The following is an 18,132-nucleotide window of genomic DNA, read 5'->3' as shown; positions in this document are numbered from 1 at the left end:
TAGCCCGGTCTGGAGCAATTCGAGCAACGATCTCGCTTACAGACTTTTGCTTGAGATGATGGCGGGGCGGACCGCCTATGTGTAATGGTGGTGTTGCGATTCGTCGTGAACTTTCCGTCAGTTACAAGTTGCAAACCGGAGGAAGTTGCTTCGTGCCTAACAAAATTAAATTAAAGTACACTGTAGATGAGGTGCAGGAGCAGCATGAGCCCGAGAGCTCTATAACGCGGCGAGTATCGATGTAGCATTTTCGATGCAAAACTTTTATCTCATTACAAACTTTTAGTCCCGGAGAGCGGCTGTGTGAAGTTTGAATGAGTGCGAACAATTAGGAGGTTTGAAATTAATTACTTCGAGAGCAAGTGGTACTGTTCGTTGTTTAAAATAATGTTTTAGGTGGATTTTTAAGAGTATTAATTACATATAATCGTGTTGAAAGTTGCTGATCTAAAACGGAAAGGAAATTTAGCTTGCTCCAACCATTCTACCAATTAATAATGAAATTGTCCGACCAAATATCATTCAGTTCAATAAACTCATTGAGTTTCTCGAGGTGGAAACAGAGAAACATTTTAAGATGGCATGATTTCACTCAGCATTGTTTGTTTTGTTTCTCCCGTCGTCCACAGCTGACACGGTTCGCTTGACAGTCTCTAATTTGGCGAATGGACCCGAGCCGTTCTTCAGGAGTAGCAAGACGACAAACGCTATCTAGAGTTTTACCTTTTTTTGCACATCAGTAAATTATTGCTAATCTTTCTCCAAACCTTCTCATCTTCCCCCAAAATAAACGTAAAATGGTAAAGCGGGGGGCATGAAATGAACTTTGCTGTTCCCAGCAGCAGCACCAGCACCACCTGCAGACAGGCAGGAAGGCAATAAAACATTTCGTTTTTGCCGACGAAATTATTGTGATGCTGGGATGATTATTATACACCTTAAAGCGGCTGTAGTTTACCATTTGAAACTGACCCCACTGCTGGTGGGTGGATATGGAGTGTACAATTAGTATCATTTCGGTCTTTCCCCCAAAAAGCTGAGCGCCTCTCCCGGGGCAAGGAAACATAAATTGGCAAGTGGAAGTTCTCCTTTTTGTCATCCGGTGGAGTGGTTTTCATGCTTGGTGCTTGGGGGGCAAACATTACTTTCACGCACTAGTGCTCATTGCTGTCCGCTGGGATGGAAGCTTTAACGTTTTCTTGAACTTGAAATGACTCTAGAGCAGTAGGAAAATACAAAAAAAGTTGTATTTTAAGATTAATTTCTTTGTTTTTGACTCTCAAAACACTATACATCAGTGCTCAAACATTAATACATTGTAACATTTTGCATAAAGGGTAAAAATGTCTTCACTATGTGTTACTTGTATGCTCCATGACAGGTTCAAAAACCTCCCAAAAGGCCCCCGAAAATCAACATGTCTTGCATGACAGCATGCGGCGGGACACGTAAAGTGTTCACGCTCGAAATAATATTGCTCGAGCAGTCGGCAAGTAATGTTCCTTGTACACATTATGTCATCTACCGGCCGACACACGCCGCCACACGCAAATTTCAAGGCCGCGTGTACTGCTGTGCAATCCACACCGAAAGGAAGACGGATTGTTGTTGACGTTAAAAAGCCGGAATGGAAAATTGTTTTTGTGGCACAGTTCATGCAGAATAGCAGCAGCAGCAGTGTGTGTGGGAAGAGAAAAAGTTAGTACATTAATTTGTTTTTCCTTTCTTTCACAACATGTTTGCTTGTTGTTCATCTTTGTTTACAGACGACGGATTAGAGATGACTCCGAATGCATCCATCTTCGCTAAAAAACACACACACAACCCATGATGCGATCATGAGCGGGAAACGTTCTTGTGAAAGCTGTTTGTTGTACTTCAAATAGAGAGAGAGAGATAAGTAGGTCATCTAGCATATGCGCGAATTGTTGCATCCGGCGGGTGGTGGCACAGTAAAATGCGCAACGAAAACCCAACCATGGCCACCCGCTCTTGTTAGTCGGTACCGCCGCCTCATCAAATCATAATCATCGTCGGCGATCGATCGATCGAGACGGACGACACGTTTTCTCCAGCCGGCGGAGGCGCTGTCCGGCTCGCTTGAAGCAGCATGAATACTAGGCCAGTAGATGAAGCGCGCTCGATGAGCCGCATCCCCGACTACTCCATTCTTCGAAGTGTTTCGAGTCCATGTGTCCGATGTTTGCCGCAGGCCCCGGCCGAGTAATCCGATACAAGCCCGGAAGATGTGAGCGGTCCGGTTTGCGTCTCGGGCACGTGTGTGGTTGAAGTCGAGAGCGCTTTGGGTCTCTTGCGGTCTAATAGTTTCACATTCACCGGGAGGAAATATCTTTGGAATTGGATAGGGAAAAGGGAAGCATGCGAGTAGCCGCCTACCTAACAAACTAAACATCGACATTGCCGCCACCGTATGAGTTCCTTCGCTTGCGTACTGACGACCATCTTGGGGGATGCAATTGCAGATTCCGACTTCGGAACAAAGAGCAATCGGTTTTTGATGTCCCGCGTAACACACACATACATGCCCCAAAATGGCTGAACTGCACTCTGAGCAGGATCTTCATTCTTATGCCCATTTCCGGGGAGGCATCTACCACGCACACACCACACCAAACCTTCCTCCAGCTGGCCTTATGGAAGTCGTTTCCGATTGTGTCATAAAGCGTGAATTAATTATTCGCGACACTTTACCCAAGACACCTAGCCGAGCTCCACGAACTCGTGTCTAGGCCGCAACAGCAGCTAGCAGCAGCAGCAGGCCGTCGCGTGGAGGAATTTTCCACCCACAGATTTGAAATTCCAGCTTGGATGTTTATTGGATTGACGTACCGGGCCCTTTTGTGAAGCGGACACACACGCCTGTGGTGCTTGGGAGGCGAAGTTTATGACCTGCAGTCTATGATTTCCTTACCCAACCCAGTCGATCTGTACGGAGGGGTGAAGATCTTTCTGTGAGTGCAAGTGCTTGGCTTCTTGGCTACTTCATTACTTACGCCCGACATCATATCGTGTAATTTAATGTTTTACGAGGTTGTTGAACATTCAATTGCCAATTCGAGCCAGCCGGGAGGGAGAACTCCGGCGTGCGGATGGATAATTTATTTCCCATGAAGTACTTTACACAGCGCTGGGTAGAGGCTTTTTGCAACTAAACTCCCAACACTCACACACTGGCGAGGTACTTGAGCGAGCGTAAGAGGATTATCAGGAAAGGCAATCAAACTCATTTGCTCTAATGCGTCCGTGGCAGTGGATAAGCTGCCCAAAAGTTGAAATTGAGCTGTTTCTGTGTGTTGTGTTTTTTTTTTGCAATTCACTTGAGAATTAAAGTAATCTGAGAAGCTAACCTTGACCTATATCCTTGCCTTTGGCGTGCAGAGATGACGCATACATTTGACAGTTGATGTGACAGTTCTTAAGCGATACTGAATGGGAAACAGATACTTTTAATTTTAAACTAATGAGGCTTTACTTGAAGAAGAGCTTTGTAGACATTGAGCAGACACCTGAACATCGAATTGTTTTTCATTTGAGTACTTCAAAAGATATTGATTTATCCACATTTTTTGGGCAGGTTTGACATAATTTGAAGTCACCAAATGTCAAACTCCATACAAGAAAATTAGTTGGAATCGTAAAACCCACGCGAAGGTGAAAATTTACACCCGGAAACATTTTCCCAATCTTAAACCTGAAGGTCTGATTAAGCGCTCGTTTAATTTCATTTCATTGCCAATGCCTCCGGTGCAATACAATTTCCCACCCGAACAAGTCTCTCCGCTCCATTCACCGGAAGTGCACGCATGGGGCTGTTTGCATGCGTATTTGAATATGCAACTGCTGGTGCAATCGCAACCGCCGCGCATCGCTTGGTTAGCCTTCCATTGCTCGCGGATCGGAAAGGCAAACCGGCGGGCAGCAAAACATATATAAATCAAAAACTCCGTACAGGAAGTCCGATTCCACCCGCCCGATAATGAGAAGATGAGCAATGAAACCTGTTTTTACCAAATTCATTACCACCACGCACTGCAGACAGTTGCGTGCGTTTATTGGACCTTCGTTTGGGGCTTGCTTCCTGTTTCGGGGAGTGTTTACTTCCAAGCAATCACAGCAGTACCTACAAAAGAAGCAGCTCCCTTCCGATTTTCGATCACTCCTACACAAATTGTTGCTAAAGAGACTTCTGTTTCCTTTTAGCGTATGGGCTGGGAAGAAATAAATCACTTCTTCTTTTTCGGTCGACATTCTTAACTTCATGATCAAAGCTGACGGCTCTACCTCGAAGCGCAATTGAACCGTTTACACACGTTGTACATGATCGCCCAGCAGTTTGCGCGCATGATTAATTGCTTCATCGCAAACGATCTTCACCCATGAATCGCCGCCCACCATCCTCTACGCGAATATACTTCGGTTCGTATAGGAAATGGACAGGGAAGAGATTTGCTTCGGTAGGAAATATATGTGGTGTCACCTTTTTAATTTCATCTGTGTCGGACACACGGTTGGCCAACGCGGCCAGGTTCGTGTCGTCGCGATAAAGGCAACGAACAGCGCTCGTGTTAAATTAATACGGCGATGAATTAAAATCACATTCATTATTGTGTGCTTCCAACAGGAGATTAGAAGCTCCTTTCGGAAGGGTTAGAATGCCGTTTTCCTGCTACATGACGTACATGGAATAGTGCTTTGTGTGCGCCTCGTAAGGTTGAGGTATTCGGAGCGTAGGATTTGAGCGATTTTATTGAGGATTGCTGTGAGGGTTGCGATGGTGGCGTATGAGATTTTTACATGGTCGAATAGAATAGAATAGAATCAAACGGTGCAGAATTGAGAAGATTGCGTAACAACGATCGCATATTTGGTGTCGTAGTAGGAAGATCTATTATCTACGATTCGATTCACAGTAGGCAGCTATTCTGTGAAGGGGACTGTGGTCGTGATCTTGAGCCCTTTGTGTTACAAAATTAAATGAGATGCTTAATTTATTGAGTCACACGGACAAAAACGTCGAATAGAAGTCATCTATTCGATTGTGATAGATGGATATTTTATGTCTAATTTATGTTTTTTTTCTGGAACACCGTGAAGCGATTATTTGATAACTTCTTGCATCCTACGCAGTTGTACAAAAGCGTTTCATTAACAATCTATTCATTTTACTGATTTGTTACGATCATTCAACAAATCAGAGGAATACAGTTTTTCTTAATCCAACTCCAACTGCCACCCAGAGTAGATACTTTGAAAGGATGTACACTTGCCCTCCGTCAAACGGTGATCATCTTTCTCTCGGGAAGTCGCTTTCATCTTTTCCATTTACATCTTTCACCTTTCGCTCTCGGTCTCGGGGTGTATGTGTCCAGATCGACGGTTGGAAGTTGCATGAACGGAAAGCAAAAGTGCGCTGGCAAAAGGGCGCCTAAAAAGAAGCGCTAATGGGTTTTGCATGCCCTGAGAGTCTTCAGTGTCATTTTCTTCCTCATTTCCATTCCGAAATTTCAAACGATCCGTTTCATTAGACCTGCTTAAACCGCCCGAAAGCATAATGGAACGACCCGGGGCCGGACAACAGCTTGTTGCGCTGCAAAGATATGTTTTCCCACTTCCGCTCTTTTATTGGACGAAAAAGACGACTCAAAAAAATACAGGAGAAAGAAACGGAAAATTCGCTAAAAACGTACGTTTGCCATGGAAATTGGTAAAGGTCGAGTCCAATTGCACCAATCACCCGGTGGTGGCGGTCGAAATGAAATAATGGTTTTGCATAATTGGGTTGCGCTCATGTTGCCGTGCTCGCAGTGATCCGGTGAATGGGATGAGAGGGAGCGCCGGGTCAAGATTGTAACCGTCTTTTCCGGCTGAAAAGTGAAACCATTTCACTACGGTACCACCAGCCTGGCATGTGCTTGCCTAAACGTGTGTGCCGGCACATGAGAGTTACTGTCTGTCAAGTGGAAGTCGTCGTTCCGGGAACGTGGTGTGCATTTTCCGAGGTTATGAGATAGTATTATGGATTGGTTGGGGAGGTTGGTGTGGCAATTTGTCCCTGCCAGGAACTGTCTGCTTCGCTCCCAATGGTGGTCAATTGCAGTTTGCAAAGCTCAAAAGCAGGAAGTTGCCGGCAAGATTAGGGACGATGACCGGTGGGATGGGTAACGATTTAACCAAAAGCATCAGCTGTAGCCGTTTGCACAAATCGAATTACCGGAGCGACCGACCGGTCGGGTGCAATGGACCCTAAGACGTGCCCACTTAACTGCAGCGTGACCTTTGATCCGTTCGGTGGGGGAGAAGGAGGGTAAGAGACCGGTGTCTTTTGAGTAACAGGAAAGGAAGTGCAAAAAGGATTAGAAAACGTGTAGGACACCACGGAGGCAGTTCAGTGAGGACAGTAATTTAATTAAGCCAAGACAGCACATGTTTGTCAGTGTGTGGTGAAATTTTTTAAAAGAAAATGTTGGAAAAATGCTCTGTATCTTTGCTCGGTTTAGATGATTTGAAACAGCGAGTGACTTTTAACACATATTGAATAGACAATATAATGCCACAAAACTTTATCACATACTTTGCGTTTTAAACAACCTATTCCAATAACACTTTTACCATGTTCCAGCTGCGTGCGTGAGTGGTCCGTATACTACTGACCCACCAAAACGTCACACTCGTCAGTCCGAACGGTCCCCAAACCTACACGGCAGAGCGCGAGTGTCGAGCAGCTGAGAGCTCCAAGCAAAACAAACCTTCAGTTTTAACGATTTAATATTTATCGACGAATCGGTTGTAGTACACCGACACCGACTGACCGACCGACCGACCGACCGCGGGGACAGTGGTCAAATAGGCGCACATAAATTAAATATTGATGCAATTTAGACCCCCACACACGCATCTCGCTCGGTGGAAATGGCGTCGCAGAAACACTGACCATCATCATCATCGCCAAACTCGGGGCGGTGGTGGTGGCTCGATCGAAGGCAAATAATCGATACAGACGTGGTTGGTTTAAAAGTGGGCAGGCAATATTACTATTTCTCTGCACAGCATTGGAGACTCTCAGAATGGAGTCGTTGGAATTGAGGAGGGACGAACAAAAAAAAAATGGTATAAATGTCAGAAAGCTGTCTTTTTAGCGCGTTAAAACGTTCGCAGCGAACACCCGACAACACTCACCTTGCAAATCGATTAAGACCGTGTGTGTCGGAAATGTGCTTCGGAAATCATGTCGTATTTAACACGTTTTTGTAAGAGCGAGAGGTGTGTTAAATGCGAAATGAGGAAATATCAAATTAAGAGATTTTTTAAAATACTTTTTCAAATTAAAAACAATAATTAAGCGATTTTATTCGGTACAGTGTTTTGAATCATGTTTTGAATCGAGAATTTGCCCTTTAAACGTTGTGTTTTATTCTAAAATAAAACTTGGCAAAACAAACACTACAACTAGGCAAAGCACGGTGAACTTTAAGCGTGAAAAACTGAGTACAAGAGCACTTTCTTTGCCAAACGAAGCAAAGAGTTTCAAAAAGCTGCATTTAACTTCTCTCTTTTTGTACAACTTTATTTGAACGAACAGGAAGTTTTATTGCAGCAGCACGGAGTGTATGTGTTTTGCCTTTTAAATTTATATTTCCGCCTTTCAGATTGCAACTTTCCAAACTGAACAAATGCGTGGCAAAAAAACAAGCGTGGGAAGATAGTGGAAAAATCGATACGGTAACGGGAATCGTAAAAATGGCCAGAACCAGAATGAACCAGAATGAACTTTTGGAATGTTTTCCGGAGATGCCATGGTGGAAAGATAGCGAAACGAATAGAAAAAGGGAGAGGAATAGTAGAGCTTGCTTGGTAAATAAATAAAAGAAACGACAGGAAATTGGGAAGAAATCAAGATAAAGTTTTCAATGAATTCCACACCCCACTTTCCCAAGCAGAAATGACGATCGAAGGAAGAGGTATCTTCATTTAAAATGCACACCAAAACACATGTCTTTGAATTAAAGTATTAAATTGAACTAAGAATATATTGCTTTTTTAATCCCTTTTCTTTACTAAAGAAGCTTTTTTACTAACACTTTCTCTGTGTTGGTGTGTGTATAATTCCACCCCAAAATACGCGCCTTCCTACTTGTGCGAAGCACTAAAAGTGCAGCCACATTTGTTATGCAGTTTTCATTGGTGCAATCAAGCATACCGAGCAGTTGGTGTGTGTTAATGGCGAATGCATTTCCTGTTGCCAAACGCGATCGCTATCGGGTGCCTCGTCTTCACGCCGAGCAGGTGAGGGCGTGTATGTGTGTGGCTTCAATGCCGTCTCGCCAGTTGTTACCATATAATTTGTTTATTGGCCATTTTTTGTGACCATTCTCGGTCGTTCGCTTCTTGCAACTTCTGTAACACTCATATACTAACTAAATGGTAAGCAAGCCGTTGGAGGACTAATAAGCCAGTGTGAGTGTGTGTGAGAGAGAGACAGAACAGCTCCAAAGGTATAACAGACCAACCAACCGTTAGCAAAGGGTCGTTACGCATAGCACATACCGTTCATTTTTTCTTTCTTGGCCGCCCGTGAGACTTTTCCAGCGCTTTCGCGCAAGCTTCTGACGATTTGCATAAGCTTACGGTACTCTCTCTCTCTCTCACTCCGCCCGCTGCCTTCCTTTCCATCGATTTCCACCTCAACGCAACGGTCACACTCCTCGGCCACAACCCTTGGCCAGCCAAACGCGCCAAACGAGATGGCGACGTTATAGTTATGCGCTCTTCCTTTAGCTACATCCTTTCCCCTTCCCAAGAAGCTTCAGCGGAACCGTTCGAGCGAACCATATTCAGCCCGTACACCCTCCTTTCCTTGCACCCGGCTGTTGCAAGGCGCGATTATGGGTTGTTTCCCCCTTTGCCCAATGGTTCACTTCCTATGCGCCACAGGAAATCCATCAAAGACTCTGTCGCTTTTAGCTTCTTTTTACTTTTCTCCCTTTTTACGCGACACTTTTCGGGTGATACGTGAGTGGTACACGGCGATAAGAGAAGCCTTCAAGGCTGCTCTCTGCTCAGGCTGTTGGAGATTGAAGAGATGCACTTTGAAGCGACGGAAGAATCTCACATTGCTGCCGTCAGCCGTGCTTTCCTACAGAGCATGCCAAGCGGATGCCTAATTTACATTCTGCTTCCGGCTCTCGTCGTTGCATTGCTCAAACAAGAACAGCAGAAACGAGCTTTGAAGATTTGTGCTTGGCATGGACATGATGCTAGCCCGTTCGTACGCTTTCCGTTTTTAGTTCCACTCCCGTTCACCATTTGAAATGGAACGGACACATTCTAGGGGACAAATTTAAGCATGACATGATGTAAGAGATTATGGCGAGTGCAATCCGAGGGCCTACGTGCCCTAATAAAAATGTTTTTTTTTTTGTGCGAGAAAATGGCGACAAAATGAGATCAATTTGTTCTTGAGTTCGCGTATCGCACTTAATTTTATCAATCAGCTGGAGAAATAGGGTTTTAATAGGTTTTTTAGTAGCTCGCACACGCACATAATTGAAACGAAACAGGCACGTTCCGCGTCATTAGCTTGCGAAATAGGCAAACGTGACCAAATTTAATACTATGTTGTTGGTGACGAAAGGAACTGCTACAAATAGTTGTCGTCTTTGTTGTTTCTTCGATACGAAAAACACATATCTCATTGGGGAAAATGAGTTGTTTTCAAGAATGATATTGACATTTAAATCTGATTAATAAAAAACAATATGCTGTTTTCAGAGTGGAGATTCGATCTCACTTCGTGTCGCGTGCAAGGTCACACGCTACGTAATGACTCTATCCGATCAACAAGACAACTGTGCGCTAATTAGCTTTATATTTCTAGCTATACAGTATAACTGCATATCGAACGCAAATCAGCTACAGAAATAAAATAACAGAACATGTTTACACGCTGATTTGAAGATTACGCAAAAAACAGTACTAGACATCTAGCACAGCCGGTAACATCATTTTTCACAATCAGATACGACCTGCTTCACGATCGCAATCCTCTAGTGAACGTTCTTGAACCTGTCAAACGTTCGGGCGTGGAAAATCAAACGCTGTATAACATAAATCTACCCCACCATAAGCACATAAGCGTCCCAATCCAATCGACTGCAATTTGCCTGCGAAAGGCGTAGTAGGATGGATCGTATCATTACCATCTGACAGCATCATCTCCGTGTGAAATAAACACAGTAATTATAGCGCTGAGAAGTAGTGAGTGATCTTTCCTTCCTCCAAGGTATCGTGACGAGGGCTGTTATACACTAGTGGTGCAACACATGTGACATTAGATGCACGTGGTTTTGCCTAGCAGTTGTTGGCATGGGGAGCTAGCACTGGGAAGGCAAACCTCCGCGTGTCGTTGGAATAATAAACCTCAACGTTTCGATGCAGCTTTCATCCAAACTTGTCGATTGGTTGTGAATTTTAAAATTACTACTGCAAACCGTAAAACACCCCAGTTGCGCATTAGCCAAGGGACGTGTAACAGTTGCTCACCACCTTCATGGTAGATCTTGTTATCATTCACAGCAACAAAAAAGATACCGCACGAAGATGCATATCGATTGTTGCCTGCGTTGGCCTCATACGATTGCGTTTGTGTCCGTGCCCGTTGGGTGTGTATGAATGACATCTATTGATTTTGATGGCGGCTAGATCATAGTGGCGCACGCAAAAAAAAAGCCTTCCAATTCCACCGCAACCCACGTTGACCATGTGGTGTGGCGTCCACGCGACTACGCCCGTGCTAATGATGACGGGCAGTCGTATTTTTGAAACACTTTCCAGGAACGGAAGACGCGCTGCATGACGCTAGGCGGGTATTTACATTCGAATGAGTTCATTAGAGGAAGGCTAACGATCGTTTACAAGTTCTCTAGAGAGGGAAAAAAGCCTACTTTAAGTCCGTCAAACGATGTCATCGTTAGGCAAGCTTTACAAGACATCTTTACATTTATAGGAAGCTGCTGCTACGGACAATTTATCATCTAGTTTAGCATACAAAGCGAGTCGATTTGGGTGAGATTTGATGCACCGTTTGAACGTTTGCTCCACTAGCTGGCAGATGCATCCGAAAGCAGTTCGGTAGATCGTTTCGGTGCGTGTTAAATGATCCGAAATGTCACCAGATGGTCAGGCCCCGAGCTCTAAACAAACGCTTGATGACAGTTGTAAGCGGCACGAGGAATTTAAATTCACAGAGTCGTCGGTATCGAAGGGACGGCGCGAATGTAAATATTCCATTAGAGTCGGGATTCTATAAACGAAAGCGAATGCTTAAGTAACAACGGTGTGTTGCTGCCGTGGTTATCTCGCGGTGACAGGTTGCACACATTGTTGACACAGTCTAAACTTCGGTCGGTGTGGCTCAGATACACCCAAACGTGCGCCTCTCGCTGTGTTTACATCTCACCGTGTCAGACACTTTGAGATATTCGAGCGGAAAAGGAAAAAAAAAACACACATTAGACAGCCTGATAGAGACCAGCCTGGGATGACATAATGCCACCCCCTCTAGCTCTTTCTCGCTCTCTGCTGATTGGTGTGTATCGTTTGCTCCCTTATAAGGCGACCTGAAGCAGGGTTGGGAAGCATCGTGCTAACATTTGTAGCCGTGTGTCGTCGGGCTGAGAGGTTTGTTGTTTTGCAAAAAGTTTCACAGCGAGAAAAAACGGGTCGAGATCAAGGATCAGGAGGCGATCACGGTTTTGCATGTAGTGTAGCGAGAACCATAAAAATGTGTTCAATAATTACTAAAAAACCGGTTGCGTGATATTTATACAAATTGATACGGTGGTGAGAATGAATTGTTAGCCTCATTTGAGGCGAAATTAATATTGCTTTTATTGATTTACGAAGGGGGAATTTATGAAACAGAGTTTGAGAAAACACGAAGTAAAGCGCTTATTTAGAGATTTTTTGTCATAAATTATTGACGCGAGCTGATTAAAGCAATTTGTTTTTAATTAGCCAGCTAATAACAGCAACATCCCTTTCAATTGTGTTATTTGCTGCCTCCACAAAGCGCTTTAAGCCACTCCGCATTCCACACAAGCTTCGCCAGCGGGGCCAATGGAAAGAAATGATATTAAAATTCCACCTTAAAAGTGCTTCCAATTCCAAACGCCCAACTCTAGACATGTAAATCACGCGCATCGAAAGAAAAGTGAGGTAGCGAACTGTGGCAAAAATGGCAAGCGCGCCAGTGTGAGTTGCTGTGCATACGCCACACCTTTTGGGGTTGTTCTTAAGGCAGCAGGTAGGGGGAAAGCCAATTACACTAGAGCTGAAGCTATAATTTAGAGCAATTTCGCTTGGCTCGCGCTTATAATTAATTCGCCCGGCTCACCGTGAAGGACGCAGGGATGAGCGAGCTCTGCCAGGAGGGGGTGCTGCTGCCAATTGCTAATACATATAAAATCACTCTAAGCGGCGAATCGCCCAAGATGCCGCTTTGTTGGATGATGCAAAAACAGGCAAAAGAGATTGCATGTGTGTGTTGAAACGTTTCTCAACCGAGCGCTGTGCTTTTTAACACAGTTAAGAGCAGAGTTTTGAAAAGGTCTAGTTAAGCTGTGGATGGAAAAATTGCAATGCCCCACAGTACATCATCATCACTGGTAGCTGGCTTAAATTAATAAGCTTGCTTAGAAAGGCATAAAATCACTGGATGAAGAGATCAGTAATAATCCTTTCGGATTCCGCTGCGACGGAGTTGGAACAGCCTGAAAGGATGCTGGCGCTTTCTATTTGTCCTACCTCCCTAGAGCGGGTTAACACACCAAAAACTACCAAAAAGTAAACCTCAAAATTAAGATTGACAGTCGTCGTCGTGGTCGTCGTCGTCGTCACTCCGGTTGTGCGGTTTTGGTGGTCGGCGCCGGCTTGTTCACTCATCCGAGAGATCGTAAATTTTAACACCGAAACTGTGAAAAACTGTCTCACACCGTGCCGCCGGCCAGCGAAGGCTCGTTCGGAGTGGCTAAACTATGGTCACGAATTTGACCGGCGGTATGCGCCCGGTCAAGAGCGATACCTTGTCATTTTTTCAGGCTAGTTGGCAAGGTTGCAGACGGGTTGGTGGTGAATTGGTGAGATATTCCCACTCACTTTTGACTAGCTTGCAGGCTAGCGCGATAGTAGTTAGAGCTTATTTTCCCTTCTCGAAGAAAGTGAGAGAGAGACAGAGTGAAAAGCAATGGCACACGATGCACCCTGCAGCATCACACAGGAACGCTACATAGTTGAAACGGAGGACGGTGGGCCTCCTTCGTTTGCAACAGCGTGTTGCGTTGGAAAAAGACTTTCACCAGACTGGGCGAGAAGCATGGCCACCAGAGAAATGTGTTTAAAATAGCTTCCAAAATAAGAATGGGACTTGGGGAGTGCCCCTGTTTCACCATCGCCACGACCACCACCTTCAACCTATCTCATTGGAAGGTGCGACAGCTTTGCTGGGAGAAAGTGTCTGATAGGGGAATATATCTTAGGCAAGGGCCGCCTTCAGACGAGCGGTAATCGTCCTCTATCCAACAGAAAAAAAAAGCCCCTTTAAACACGCAGACAGCTAGACAGTTGTTTCGTTCGGTTGGCGTTGTTATGTCAACAGGAGAGCTCCTCCACAATCACCACGAGTGTGCACACGTGGTGTACACATACTAACCTGATAGGCGGCCACCTCGTCGCTGTTGTAGATTTGCAGCGGAGGCGATGAGTTTCTTGGCGCAAACATTGCGTTTGATTTCACATTCACGGACGTGTACAAACGCGAAGAAAAGACACACAAAGGTGCGAGTACCGACGTAATCGCTTAGAATATTCAAACACCGTTCAGCAAATTTGCACAATTTCACACTAACGCCTTTTTATTTTATTTTGATATTCGTTTACTTGTTTTTTTTTTTGCTCGTTTACTCAACTTTTCGTAGTTTTCACACTTGGTTTTACAAAACTTTTGCTTAATTCTCTTTTTTATGTTTTGAAACCACTTTTTGTTAAATGATTACTTCAAACACTCGTTTCGTTGGCTCTTCTTAGCAGATTATATTATTCCATATTGACTTTTATTTCGTTTTCGCAATACATTTGTTTCACCATTGATACAAAAAAACAACTTCACACTCGATCGTATCGGTAATCGATTTTCTCACGCTTGACGAATTTCTCCATTTGCACGCTACTGTTTGAGTTTGCACTTGCACTTTCCATTGTCATCACGTTTTCGGTCTCGATTCTGCAAGAAGAAAGCATCGCACAACGGTCACCAACCAAATGTTTGTGAGTTTTTGCGGTTGAATAACTTTCGTGCCGGCGTAAAAGTTCCAATCCAACGCAAGGTGAAAGGACAACACGGCGGCTATCCGACGGGACACGTCCAGTATCTTTCCCAGGCGAGCAAAACTATTATGTCAGAAAGACGAGTGTGTGTGTTTGTGTGTTTGTTCAGTTCCTTCCGTTTGCCTTTCCTACTAGCCAAAGTCCCTCTGCTTTGTCGTCAGTTCTGTCATGAGAAACGAATTTTTGGCGACATTCTACTAGATGAGATGAGCTCCTTATTTATTTATTTATTTATTTGTTTTCGATTTCATGTTTGCCTTCCCACCACCACTGGGACACACCAGCGTATGTGTGCGAGGAAAAATTTGAACAATTTAGAAGCAAACTACGGTTGACAAAATTGGGTGACGTCCATTCCAGTGGATGAAATGTACAATTTTGGAGTTGCGGTAGAGGTGAGCTGCTGGTGGTGCTAAAAAGTTGGCAAACAGCACTGGTTTTTGGAGAGGCAAACCGAATGACGCGGGCCCAACCTGGAGAACGCTTTTGTTGACAAGGGAATCTAAGAGCTGAAAGGAACCAAAACACACACACAACTTGCCATCCCGTCGTCTACAGGGTGTTCGAATAAGGCAGCGGGAATCATTTACATATTTAAATTGTTCACAAAACTTCCACCCGGCTTTGTTTGTAACACACCAGAGAGAGAGAGAGAGAGAGAGAGAGAGAGAGAGAGAGAGAGAGAGAGAGAGAGAGAGTGAGAGAGAATCGTTTCGCTTAGGGTAGGGGCAACCAGTTGTTGCTTAATCGATACCGACAACAATTTTACGACACTCGCAATGAATCTTTCATCCCTGCTTACGACATTGTTTCACCAAAACCTGTGCGCGTCCACGTCTGCCAGAAAGTTTACGGCGTTGCTTAATGCGTTAAAAATACTCCTTTCAACTTTCGGAAGAATTTAAGCAAGCAAGCACAACCATCGACCCTCCTACATGTGGTGTGTGTATGTGATTTTTTCTTTTTGAATATGACGTCAACTTCCCATTCGGAACTGATGATGACGGTCATCAGCGAGCAAACAACAGTAGAACAAGCTGTTCAATTATGCAACCCCAGAAAAAGAAGTCATTCAGGAGGGTCGCTGTCACGAACGATTTATTTGCTTGGATCAACGATGAAAAGCACAAAAACCTTTTGCTTCATTTTTAATAATTAAATCATTTTTTTAAAGATTAAGTACCGCCACCCAGAAGCGCGAGTATCGCGTGTGATCGTGCTGCGGACGGCTACCACAAACAAATGATGAACTGAATAAGCGACGAAGGTCGCAGCACGATCAAGGTCAGCGTTTATTTCTTCTCTTTGCTTGTCACTGTCGATTAATGATCAAACGACATCAATGCAGCGCAAAGCGATGAACCTGTTTTTGTGTTGTGGGATCTTTCGAGTGGCTTCTCATTGGCAAAGGTGGGCTTTTACCGGTTGCGTCTTCTACGATGGGATTATAAAAGACATGCGAATTGAAGAAAAAATCACTGACCAGGCGATGCTTCTTTTTTTCGGGTGGTTATTAAAAACAAAAATGAAGCAAAAGCAACGTTTTGATTGGTAACCTGTTCTACTACATCGAATGCCTCAAACAACAGGCACGCCAGACCGCAAAGCGGTTTATTTGCTTGCAATAATATTTACCCACACGCAGGTGGCAATCAGTTTTTGGTGGATGAAATATGAAGCGAGTGTTTGTTGCCCCGAAAAAATCGTAAAACCGAAAAAATAAAATTAGATCATCATTATAGGGTTCACCATACAAAAAACAACTGCGTCAAAAAGACTTTGCTACTTCAACAAACAACAAGGGCGCATGGCTTTACACCCTTGGTCTTGTTGCAAATGATACTTCTTGTGGGGTGTTGAATTTATCGCTTCCAGCGGCTCGTAAACGTCGGTTGGTATAGTTTGCTTTGGTCAGAAGCTATTTATTTTTGCCACAATTTTTTTTCTCTCTCCATTGATACACCTCTATATCTTAACATTCCATGGTCTCTACAACCACGTGTGGTGTGTGTGTGTGTACTACGTAAGATACAAAGATGTGGGATAGCAACCGTAGGATGAATTCAACGCCTGTTGAAAATGGTGTCGATAGTGGCGCGGCCCCGAAGTCTGGAGAGCTCCGTAAAGATGGGAATTTAAAACTCTCACACCTATTAATCAGCAGCATCATCGTGCTTGGCCCTCTCGGTTTTTGGAGAGTGGCTGCTTCTCATTAACATTGAGAGTCCGATGGTGCATGTGACAACACAGATATAAAAACCAACAAGCGCATTCAGGGTGTCAAGAGCAGTCCTTTGCGAAAACAACTTGATACGCATTAAACAGAAAATAGAATCAACAAAATTAAAGCATGGTAGCCCAGCTTTTAATACGAAGGCTTCCTCTTAGGAAGTAAGAATCGTTTGATACCGCAGTATCTCAGGCGATCAATCAAAGCACGTTCTCCCAAAGCAACCAGCGATGCCAAAATGGGACATCAATTAAATAAAGATTAGACCGAGAGAATAGAACCGACCGAGCGTGCTCACACACGGCCCCACACTCCATGTCCCTATGTGTCTTGGGGACAGTGTTAATGACGCCTACGATTTTTTAGGTGGGCAGTAGGAAGGCAAATCGTGTGGTGAAGAAATATGTTCTGGAAATCCGCTTCACTGCCTTTATTGGGAGTTGCAGTTTTTTTTACACCGAACGATGCCGGTAGCACGTTAAATTGGACGGCGCTACGGAGGAACTTAGGGTGATGATTGAGCTAGATTGGAATTCACCTGCCGTTTGGACAGGTACGCTAGTACCAGATGGTCAGGAAGACAACAGACTTTTGAGCTTTTACAAAAGCTCTACTTGCTGAGAGTTTAGCAAACAATTTTAAAACAAAAACTAAACTTAATTCAATACAAAGCTGTCGGTAGGTTTTTGCAAATGATGCGAACAGAAAAGCGCCAGTCAATTAGGATAATGTATGAAAATTTTAGCGAACAATTCCCAATCACAACAAACCATCCCCGAAGCATCAGTTCACAGTCATCAGTTCGGCTAAATAAACGGAAAGAAATGGCAAAGGAAAAGGGGACAACACCATTCATCAGTGCCACAGGCTTCCTCACACACAGCAAAGAGAATATTGGGGACGGAAAGCATTGAACCCGTCCGGCTAGCCAAGATAGCACCGGCGGCTTTCCCTTCACGGTCAAACCGCACGCGGTATTGTGTGAGCGCCATTAATCTTACCCTCCACTGTGTCGCACGCTGCACAGATTTCCCTCCCAGTGAATGTGCACAAATCTTCGCCATGCCGTTCGACAACCGTTCGAATGGGAAATGGTGTTTACCGAACCTGAAAGTGACACGTACACCACACCCCACCGATTTTAACTGCCCGAGATCGCTGCCAGTGCTTTTGAGCACGGAAGGCACGTTCCCTGAAGCCCGGTAGCAGTAGCTTTGGCGAAAAGGGACCACTTTGCATGCTTCCCACCCCTTTGGGGATCTCTCTGTGAGAACGTGTGTGTAAGTTGTTTTCTATTGCTGTCACTACGCAGCCAGACTACGTAATTAAATGGAACTTTGAGGTTGAGACGTGATACGGATCTTACGGTTCGTGTTCTGCTGCTGCTGTTGCTGCTACTGCGGAGTCGTACAGTAGGACACTTGGGACACATGTTTGAGCTTAACTCCCCCCTTAGCCGGATATGAATATAGTATGGGTCATTTGCACTGTAGCGCTTTTTG

General features: G+C 44.4%; 1 protein-coding gene across 9 annotated transcripts in view; it reads right to left on the bottom strand.

The window, feature by feature from the left end:
* LOC121597875 overlaps positions 1-18,132 on the bottom strand; it is a 102,069-nt gene that overhangs the window by 21,933 nt on the left and 62,004 nt on the right. For 4 of the 9 annotated variants that reach the window (XM_041924120.1, XM_041924128.1, XM_041924121.1 and 1 more), the window contains exon 2: positions 13,727-14,296. The exons of the other annotated variants lie outside the window; for them this stretch is intronic. In XM_041924120.1, the coding sequence (XP_041780054.1) occupies positions 13,727-13,795 (69 nt within the window). In that variant the 5' untranslated portion in view covers positions 13,796-14,296. The remainder of the gene's footprint in view (positions 1-13,726; positions 14,297-18,132) is intronic. 9 annotated transcript variants of the gene reach the window in all.

The sequence above is a fragment of the Anopheles merus genome, chromosome 3R (genome assembly GCF_017562075.2).
Source record: "Anopheles merus strain MAF chromosome 3R, AmerM5.1, whole genome shotgun sequence".
NCBI lineage: Eukaryota > Metazoa > Arthropoda > Insecta > Diptera > Culicidae > Anopheles > Anopheles merus.
This window is presented reverse-complemented; position numbering and strand designations above follow the sequence as displayed.